This window comes from Drosophila ananassae, chromosome XL (assembly GCF_017639315.1).
Source record: "Drosophila ananassae strain 14024-0371.13 chromosome XL, ASM1763931v2, whole genome shotgun sequence".
In the NCBI taxonomy this organism is placed as follows: Eukaryota; Metazoa; Arthropoda; class Insecta; order Diptera; family Drosophilidae; genus Drosophila; species Drosophila ananassae.
The window spans coordinates 9,624,147-9,635,363 of NC_057931.1; the positions used below are offsets into that span (position 1 = coordinate 9,624,147).

An 11,217-nucleotide genomic window follows, 5' to 3' on the forward strand; every position below is an offset into this window, starting at 1 on the left:
TGCTATTTCAACATTTTATTTTCAAAAATTGTGTCATCTGTTGTCGCTAATTTTGACCAAATACTTATATGTATATATATATAGTATATGGAAGTAACATATTGACCAAAAAATAAAAAATATGAAATAAAGGAAACTTTAATCCGAAGAAGGAATAAGAATTAAATGTCCGTCGTCGTCGCATTGAATTCGAAATATGTTCAGAATGGAACGCATATTTCGAAGGATGGGCATGTCCTTTTGAGAGACGCGTTTGAATCCAAATATTAGCAGGAGGACGAGCGAGGCCATCGAGATGACGAAAACACCCTGACTGGCCAAAGCCCTAAAGATCAAGGACTTGCTCTCCCGGGCCTCCTCCAGCCAGTGGCACGATCCCACTGCCGTGCAGGTAACAATGGCGCCCATAAGTAGGCCTCCCCGGCATTTGCTCGGCTTCTCGGAGGCCACCATCTCGCCCAGACGCCGCTCGAAGGCTCGCAGGTCCTCTGCCGTTGGATCCACAGACCCGGGCATGTCCTGTCACTCTCAACAGCGATTCAGTCTCGCTCCAAAACAGTGTTCTATTCCTCTTTGGCCTCCAAGAAACGGCAACCAGGTCAAGTTTTCAATATGTCGACCTAATTCCACATTCTGTGTTGAATTTTGCGCCAAAACACTGAAATTCGAATATTGGATGAATTATTTAACACTTGACTCTCAAAACAAATGTAGGCTTAACTTGTCTGTACTAAAAACCGAAAAGAAAGTGAAGCCTCCTCAAAAGGAACTGTGATACAAACAGGCCGGCCTATCAAGCCCCTTTCAAAATTCTTGGAATTTTGAAATTTTTCAAAACTTTGTGGGCCATACCCTTTGAAATCCTAAAAATCCCCATCCGGCGCCTTGCGATGTCTATGTCTCGGCCAATTTCCATCCGATTCTTGAGCGGAATGTTTTAAATGATTTCTGGTCCCATTTCCCGTCAATCTGCATCAAAATCTGGACATCAAAAATTTTTTGAAATTTTTTCAAAATTTTGTGGGCCATCCCCTTGGAAATCCTGGAAATCCCCATCCGGCGCCTTGCGATGGCCATATTTCGGCCCATTTCCATCCGATTCTTGAGCGGAATGTCTTAAATTGTTTCAGGTTCTATTTCCCGTCAATCTGCATCAAAATCTGTGCAGAAAATATTTTTTGAAATTTTTTCAAAATTTTGTGGGGAAATCCTTCGAAATCCTGGAAATCCCCATCCGGCGCCTTTCGATGTCTATATCTCGGCTAATTTCCATCCGATTCTTAAGCGGAATGTCTTAAATGATTAAAAGATCCAATATCTAGTAACCAGGTTTACAATTATTAAGCTACATCTTTGATACACTTTTTCAGAAGTATTTGCGTGGAACCCCTTTCAAAACATGACAGTTTCATGCAAGTCCTTCTGTCACCGAGCAGTTGCTTACTATTATTTTATCAAAAAAGTCCCAATTGAATATTTACACGCTCTGGGGGACAAGTTGGAGCTGTGTTATTACAGTTTGAGTAATTTAATTCGTTTTTGGCTGGGGGTCGTTGAATTCCTTTGAGCTGGAGCGTATTTGCATTGAAATGTTGTGGCAGCAAACAAGGCAGCATTTAACTTTTCAACCTACCTGGAAACTTGTGTTGTGTAATGAGCCCTCGATGTCCTGCAACTGATTCCTGTAGGACTTCAAATAGAACGTCAGGTAATAGAGCAGGGTAGACGGGTAGCCGGGTAGCCGGACGGAAAACGGAAATAACAGCAAATAAGAACAATACCAATTTGGCCATAATACGGTAACCGGTATTTTGCACCCATTAAATCTGTCAGGCAAAATCTGTGACGGTCATGTTGGCCAGAGAACGAGGACCAGAACGAGGACCAGGACGAGGACTAGGACCAGGACCTGGGCCAGAAAATACACACAATAAAGTGCTGGGTTGCTGGGGGGAAGGGAGGTTGATTTGGGGTTATTGCCACGCGGATTACCATTCGGTTTTCACCTACCATACCATACCGTAGAAGAGGCGAACTGGGATTGTTATTAAGCGACTATAAAATATACTACCTACAATTTCTGTCCATCCTGGGATAGAGAAGTGCTGCTCAATCGGCCGCTACTGGTAACTGGTAACTGGTAACTGGATTTTCACCAATGCCATTGCCAATGCTATTTCTATTACCCACTACCACCCACTCCCACTAACGATTTCCATTCTCATTTCTATTTCCATTCCCCACATCCTCATACACATTCCAGTAGAATACATTACAAAGCCAGCATCCCAATGGAGTGGGTCTCTGACCATTTTATTCCGGAACAAGTGGATGCGGCGACATAATGTCTTCTCTAGCGATGGGTTTGATTCCAAAAAGGGCAACTAAGGGTTAACAATCAATGGGGTTAAGGATAAGTTATGAAGTTTTCCTATAATAAGAGGAATAATATTTAAAGAATTTAGTTAAGTTTTATGTCTCAAAACTAATCATAAAAGTATTGCCTATTTTTTGGGGCTAAGACTCCTTTACAGGATACTCTATAAAGTCGCATCCCTAGTGTCCTGTTTTCCGACCCGATCCGATCCACTGAAGCGGGGCCAAAAGCGTTCGGAAAGCGCTGACAATTCAGAGACATTACATTCTTTTCTATGTACATGTTATGCAATAAATAGTCCCCCTTTATAATAATCTAATGGCAATTGTGGGCGACAGTTCTCGTTGTCGCCTGTCCACCACTATTTCTCACTCTTTCTCCAGTCCAGTCCAGTATTGCCATCTCTTTCGTTTCGTTTATCTTCATCTCTTTCGCCATATTACTACTACTCGAACGTAAATGGCACGGAAATTGTAGAGTAAAGAGGGTCGAGTAGTCGAAGTGGAAGAGTGGAAGGATGCTTGGCTCCCAGGAGACACTGGACAGGAGACTGGCTGGAGTGGGGGGAAGGACCTACCATCCCCAGTCACTTTTGTGACATCAAAGACGAGAGCATCGAGCACTGCGACTCGACTCTACTAAAAATGGCAACGAAATTATGCAATTAGTGGCGTAATATGAAGCACTTTGCGGGCGTTGTGGGCGTTCTCGTTAATAAAGGTTCCCTCATCATTTTCACTCCCACACTCACACTCACACTCATACCCACAACCATTTCCATTTCCCAATTTTCTTGACTTTCCCTCTTGACTTTCCCTTGGCGGAAAAAGTTTTCCTTTTTCCACGAAATAAACTTGGCCCACGATAACGATAATGAAGTCAAGGGGCTCCTGGACTCCTGGACTCTCGGCCAATGCCAAAGATATTCGGCCACAGATTCATAGATAATCTGCGAATGGCGAAGGCTTTATTGGCCGTAATGTCAACTTAAGTTTGTAAACGACTTTTAAATTTCATTGCTCATTTATTTAAACAAAGACATTCAAAAATTAAGTACTACTGAGACACTCTCATAAAACATTAACAGATTTTATTTTCAAAAGTGAAGCAATAAGTGGTGCTAAGTATTGGAGGGAACTTTATTTTCAAGATTTTTTATACTAAAAATATAATTATAATTATCTTCTAGTGTCTAGCTATTTAAAAATTATTTATATCTTTTTATTTATCAAGTTATAGAATTTATAAAACATTAATTGGAAAAGAGCCTTGAAGTCTTAATTCTTCCTACAGTAATGGGCTCTTAGTATCTCTCTTAATATTAAAAATAAAATGCGAATATTTGATTTCATTTTGCATTAACCCTTAACCCTTAACCCTTAGCTTAGAACCCCCCCTAAAAGAATATGAAAAACATCAGTCATGCAACCAGCCAAGAAAACTCTGCAACAGGGGCAAGGATGCAAGGATGCAAGGATATAGTGGCAATTTACGGTTCCTGCTCCTGCATTTCTTTCTCCTCTGCTCTGGCTTTCTCCAGCTAGTTCCTATATTTTTCGTATTTTTTGTTTTCCATGTAACCCTTGCTGTTTGTTTTTTTTTTGAGTGTGCTTCAGGTAGCGTGTAACCTTGGCGTCGCCTTGCTCCTTTTATTTTTGCTAATGCTGCTGCCGCAGTTGCTGCCTGCTTAACGGTTTGCTTTGCATGAAGCCAGCTTTTTTGACGGCGGTTAGGTGGCCAGGGGTGGCCAGGGGGGGCTTTGGTGGCCCAGGAACCACAGCCACAGAGTCCCAGTGGTTGTCTGGGCGGTGGGGGTGGTACTTGTGGGTGCCCCACCTCTGCCGTGCATGTGGGAGTGCGGCGAGCAAATACTTGTCTTGTGAGTCGCAAGCCAGATAAATGCACTGAAAAAAATACTATTTCCTCTTAAAATTCATTAGAATTATTAACTGATTTTCTTTTATTTTTAGAAATTTTATTAAAATTATTATGGAATTTTTTCAAAGATTGTTCATTTCTTTGTTGGACGGATTTTTAATTTTTTATAATGTTCTTAAACTATCCTTATCCTTTAACTATCCTTATTCTTAATATTGTAAGTCTTCTTTAGTTAAATTTTTTATAATTTTTTATAGCCTAATAGTTATATTTTATATATTATAAACATAATATTAAATGTCAATTCCTATAAACAATTGGCTGTCTATTTAAGGGTTTTTGGATTTTCTTTTAAATTACTTAGAAGCTCTTAGACTTTGTCCTTCTTATATGCCAAACTCTATGTAGCTTCTTATATTTTCTTTTAATATTTAATAATCTCTTTAAACCGTTTTCTCAGTGTACAATTAATTCGCTGTTGGCGAAAAAATGTCATAACATGAAGAGTGATATTCCACGCTCCAATTACGAGCAGTCGTGCCAGTGCCTGAGCCAAAAGAAAAATGTGCATGCGACTCCCATACATACAGTATATATGGCTATAAAGCCACGCCCACTTACACGCCCTCTAGCCCTGTAGCCCTGTACCCTCTACCCTCCATCCCCCCCCCTGTGTGTGCATGCATTTGCGCTTATGTAACCAATGTCATCGTTATTTTTAACTTAATTTACATGCTTAACTAAAGTTGTCAGATAATTATGTTGACGCATGCAGCTTTCAATTATGTTGCATACACGAGAGGCCACGTCAACGTCTCCACCTCCATGTTGCCACCTCCCTCCTCTTACCACCTACCACCCAGTAAATGCCACAGATACACATACATAAGTATGTGTGTGTGTGCTGGGCAACATGGCGTATGAATTTTGGTCTGACATGTGCACATCATATTATCATAATTGCGGCGGGCGTACGTGAATAAACCAAATGAATGACAGTCGATGCATGAATGAATGCGAACGAATCCCGTGATTTGTATTCATTTGTATTGGTTTTTAACACATGATTTCCACTCGCATCGATGGCTAAAATACTATTGGCTGGGAGCTAGAGAGGTTCTCTAAAAATATTTTTAAATATTTCATAAACATTCCATTTTAAATAAAAGCATTTATTATAGGTTTGAAATTTAATTGAAATTGTAAAATTTATTCAAGAACCAAATTCCATTCTGTTAACAAATGATTTGGCCTTTCTGACCTTTTTTGGCCAAAATGAAGGGAAAATACTTTCCATTTCATTTCCACTCGACACACATCCATCTTAATGCCACATTTTCTTTCTCCTCTCTTTTTTTTTATCTCTTATTTATTAATTTACATTTATTTTATTTTTATGTTTTTTTTTTTGGCCTTTTCCCTTTTGAAAGCATCGCGACAATTAAATTTAATAGCAACGCAATTAACTCTTAATTTCTATTTTTACGGAATGTTTTTTGTTTTTTTTGTTTCTTTTTTGCAACCCAGTGACCCATTGTCCTTGCCACTAAGCGGCAAATATTTTAGTTCTCCCTTGTCACGCCCACCTGCAAAAAAATTGGCAAGAAAAAAGTAATAAAGAAGGTTAGATGCTCTTGGATTTATTTTTATTTTTTGGGTAATAGATATTCCTAGAGACTCTTGGTCTTAAAAATAATAAAATCTTTGAGAATTAAAATAACAGCTAATAGAATTAATGAAGAGCTTTAAAATAGACTAATAAATTAATAGAAAATAAGAGAGTAACTAACTAGGTAAGAGTATCAAAAAGAAAGATATCCAAAAACACAAACCCAGATAGCCCCTGGACTGCGACCACTGCGACAGAGGTCGTTTTATTAATTAACCAACAGGCAGCAAAGTTACTCACCCCTTATAGTATTTTTTGTTTGGGTATTTTGAAACCCCTTGGCCCCTCTCAGCATTATTTTAGTGTACAACCTTTCCCAACCTTTCCCAGGACGAAGGACTAAAATGTGCGGCAAATTGCGTGAATTATTCCTGCGTGTGTTTGTCTGTTTGTGTGGATTTCAGTGTTTTTTTTTTTGTCGGTATGATGGTGCTATTCGAGGGGGAATTGAAGGGTTGACGGGGTGGAAAGGTGTTGCTGGGCAAACAGGACATAGCCCAGGACCAGAACCAGGACCAGAACCAAATTGAAATGAAATGAAATGCCTGGGACCTCGCCGGGGCGACGACCCTTTGAATTACTTCATTAAATTTGCATATTAGGTGCGGATTTGGTTACATTTACCGCACTTTTTCATTTGCCTCTACTTTATTTTATTTTATTTTTTTGTCCGAGCTTTTCCCCCTTTAGCGTTTGTATCCAAATGTTTTCACATATTTTCAGAGGGCGTGTTTTTATCCCCCTTCCCCCGCCTTCCACCGGTCTGTTTTTTTTTTTTCTGTTTTTATCTTCATACATATTGTTTTTTTCGGGCAACTGGGCAGCCCGCACAGATTGAATGAGAATAATGGGAATCCGCTTAATGGGCAGCCTGCGTCGGCGGCTAATGGACGTCATAAAGCGTCGAAGCCGAGAAGCTCGTTGCTACGCCACTTGCCACTTGCCACATGCCACTACCACCCGCCATCGCCGCCACTCAGGTGGGGCAAAAAGTGTTGATCTGTTTGCCGTAAAGCGCCAAAAGCGGCTTAGTCGCTCAATTGTTAATTCAACTGCCGCCCCCGCAACGGCCTCCTGGCACTGGGCGACTCGGTGGGTGGCTCTGCTCTGGGCTGGGGGCGGTATAAACAAGGCCAGAGGTTCCAGAAGCCTCCATTCCACCTATCTTATTATTTTTCAGTTGCAAAATGTTAAGCCTTTTCAATAAATCAAATTAAAGCTTAAGATTAAGGTTTTTTAAGTTTAATATTTGCTAAAATAATTAATTCAAAATGTAATGTTTAAAGTTTAAAGTAAAAATGTTCAACAGGTCGTATGAGTAATATTCTTAAGAAATCAAAATGGCTGACTTGCCGTAGGCGCCATTTTCGGAATAAATTACTCATACGACCTGTAGGTCAATGACATATTTTAAATATTTTGAGCGAATTAGTTTTATTATCATGTTTTCTTAAAAAAGTATGTTAAAATTTAAAAATATATGACTTCAGTATTTCTTTGCCAGCCCACAGGTCGTATGAGTGATTTATTCCAAATATTACTCATACGACCTGTGGACTTATAAGATTTTAATAGTAATAACTTAAACGAACGATAGATATGCTTAAATTCTATTAACTATAACTTGTTTACAGATTTTATAAAATAAATATAGTAATTATAGCCTGAAGAGGAAAAATAGTACCTCTTTAAGACCGCCTTGCCTACTCCTTTGTCAGTTTAATGCCATAAAAGTTATATATTATATAAGTTTAAAAATAAAATGAAATCCTTGTTGGCCCGCTACCATCTTGGCCTCAATTACAAGGAAGCTTAACGTGATTGCGATTGTTGTTAGCCGACAGCCGGGGAGAGCCTGTTGCTGTGACACTCGGCAATTTGGATTATCCGCCTGCCATGGCGATCAGTAAGCACCTCCACACACATACACACACACACAGCCAGCACCTCTTGATCCTGTGCTAATTCCACTGCCAGTGCCACGCCCTCACCGCCTTACTTACAGCTACCCCTGCCCTTGCTCCTCGGGCACCTGTTAAGTTCATGAGCCCCGCAAAAGGGCCCCAGACTAAGCGACACTGGCAACGTCATTATCGTGGCCATAATCATGCGCCCGAAGGGACTGGGACTATGACTGGGACAGGGACAGGGGGTGCCAAGGGGAAGGATACTGAGGGGGTAGTGTGGCAAACAAGTTTGGGACAGGTTGGCAAGCCTAGACGGCGAAAAATTCAGCGATGTCGCCGCCCGCCCGATGCCATAAATTAGAAAGTGTCAGGTTCGTTACGTAAATTACCTGGCCCATAAAAAAAGGCGCTGGCAGAGGGCGTTGTGGGCGTGGCCAACGCACCCGCAATGGCATAGGAAAAGCGGCAACAACAATGGCAACAAAGGACACTCAGAGAAATAATATTTTAAATAATACAAAATAATATTCAAATTAAAGAAATAATATTTAGGACTATTAAAGGTTTTTGTTGATGTTTTTATGTTTTATAATTATTTATATTAAATAAAATATCTAAAATATATTATTTTTAAAACTTTTATGTTTTTATTTAAATGATTTTATTAATAATTATTTAATTATTTTAAATAAAAAATTGAAGTATCTATTCTAAACCAGCCATCTATTCCGTTTGAAGCCATGACTTTGTGGATATTTCTTTTTGGTTTATTTGAAATGGAATAATTTTTGTGGGAAGTATTATATTATTTCTCTCTGTGTAGCCACAACAGCGCAACATAGCGAGAACGACAACGACAACGACAACGAATTAATGTCTTTTTATTTGCGCCTGGCGCGTCGAAAGGGCAAAAAGATTTGTCAAGGATATTTACGGCATGGCGGGCGGCAACTGGCAACTGGCAACGTGGAAGGCGACAGCGGCGGCGGCGGCGACGGCGATGGCGGCTAGTGGGCGTGGCTCAGCGTCTAGCCCATTTTGCATACATAAAAAATAAATGAGAGACAGAGATAGAGAAAGAGATAGGGCGATAGATACAGATGGAGAGTGGGCAGAGTCTTCTGTGGAAAAAAAAAGAAAAATATATATGTATATATAAAGATGCTGACCCAGAAATAAAAATGAGATTAAGTGTGATTAACACGCGGCCGAGCTTAGATGCCGCCGCCGTCTTTCCACTTTTTTGAATCAGTGTGTGCACTGAGAGAAATAGATTTGAAAACTAAAATAAATAAATTAATTAATAATCATAAAGAAATAGGTCAATACAGGTTATATTATTTTATTTTATAATTATTTTTTCTTCTATTATTTAATATTACTAAATATTCCATTTTCACTTTCACCAAACAAGAAAGTGAGTTGAAAAAAGAGATTGGAGAAAAAATGGTTGAAAGAAAACAAAAGGACTGAACCTGCCCCGGATTGGGGCATCATCATCTTCATTATAGCCATCGTGCATCTTTTGGTTGATTCACGCCGCGGATTTCTAAGGGAAAGGGGAAGGGGGGGTGTCGGCAGGAGGCAGAAGGCAGGGGTCAAGGGTCAAGTGGGGCAACGGGGAAGTAATTTATTTAGTTACAACTTGATTTGCATAAAGCGAACATTTACTTTTTAATTAGGTGTAAAATTTATGCACTTCACTTTCAGTTTTGGCGGCCATGGCTTTCTTAATTCCCTTCTCGAGTGAAAGAGAGGGATGGACTGTGCGAAAGGGACGGGCAATGACAGACTAGAAAGAGAGGGAATGTCCATTCTAGTATCAAGATGGGTTCTGACAAGGTTCTTCAAGTGAATTATCAAGATGGCCCATAATCTTTCGTCACTGGAACATTATGGAAATAGCAGGATAGGACTAGAAAGAGAGAGATGGCTAGTGAAGGACTAGAAAGAGAGAGATGGCTAGTGAAGGACTAGAAAGAGAGAGAATGTGCCCCCTAGTATCAATTTCTAGTAGTTCTTCAAGTTAACTACCAAGTAAACTTTCGTCACTGGAATACTTTTCCCTCGGCTTCATGGCTTTAAGCCACTTGATTAAATTAGCTTGCCAACTTAACAAGCACCCCCCCCTGGCCTCAGGCTCCCCGGCTCTTGCCCCAACTTGTTGCATCCTCTTGGCTGGAAATTCATTAAAGTTCTCATTAGAATTTGTTAATATTTGAGTCTGAAGTTGCACAACTTAATGAGTTGCTCATTTTCGAGAGTGTGTGTAATTCGATTACAGATACTCCGGAAAAGACGGAAAAGTTTCTTGCCCCAAAATGTGGCAAGCATAAAACATATGCCGTTTTCATTTGATTCGTGATGATTGCATTTGCCCCGATTCGATGCCACTTCGATTGCAAGTCTGCCACTCGTGCAACGTCTGCCTCATCACGTTCCTGATACATTTGCCTCATGCCCCGTGCCCCATCCAGTGGCAGGTGAAAATACTTTGGCCCGGTAGTTAATCGGTTTGCTTGCAACGACGGGTGTTGCCACAAAAAGGGGTTTCAGTCGGGGGTGTCCCACAGTCCCGAAGTCCCGAAGTCCCGAAGTCCTGAAGTCCTTTTAGTCCTTTAGTCCTGTATTTGTGGCGCAGGGCAGTAGTGGAGTGTGAACGTGCCCGTGCCACAGGCCCACTTAATGCAACACACTGAGGTGCGATAAGGAATTTCTAGATTTCTTTTCCTTCACAAGCTAACCAACACATACGAGACTGATGTCCTTGCCCGACAGGGTACTCCTTTGTTTTTTATTTAAATAGCTACAAAATTGAGGTTTTTAAGGAAAGTTTGGAATGAAATATAGAACGGGTGGTCTAAGGACTTCTTTTAAAAACCCAATCTTAAATGATATATTATTTATTTTTTAGTGAAAGCACCCTGTTTTAGTTCGAATGCGTCTCGGTTTTTATTTTCGTTTCCTTTATTCAGTGGCAACTTTTGTTGCCTCTTGTATTGTTGTGCTGCCTGTGTGTTGTTTGTGTTGTTGTTTGTGTGCGCATTTCAGTGGCAACAACTGTCAATCTTTCCGCTCCGCAGCAGCGGCAGATGATGCCTCCGGTGGGTTGAACCTGCCACCTGGCTCCGCCCACCTCTTAACGCTTTTTTTTCCCTTCTTTTCTTTTATTTTTTTTTTGGTAAAAGCCATCTCCTTCAGCCATGTGGTCGTGTGTTTTGATACACATATTGTATCGTTTTGTGGCACAACTCGGAGGTCCCTACGTGAGCAGGTGGGTAGAGTGTATGTGTGTGGGTGTGTTGGGAGGTGTAGGCTGGGAGCCCCAGTTCGGCGGCATAAGTGCCTGTATAAAAAAGAAGTCGACATTTATTTGCGAGCATGTT

General features: G+C 40.4%; 1 protein-coding gene across 1 annotated transcript; it reads right to left on the reverse strand.

Annotated features, from left to right (window-relative positions):
- LOC6504688 (nuclear envelope phosphatase-regulatory subunit 1 homolog) lies at positions 1–799 on the reverse strand. The gene is made up of 2 exons (XM_001966367.4): positions 722–799; positions 1–658 (listed from the first exon to the last, which is right to left on the reverse strand). Exon 2 carries the CDS (start codon positions 514–516, stop codon positions 139–141), a length of 378 nt encoding a protein of 125 aa, XP_001966403.1. The 5' UTR covers positions 517–658; positions 722–799; the 3' UTR covers positions 1–138.
- Between the last annotated feature and the right edge of the window lie 10,418 nt (positions 800–11,217).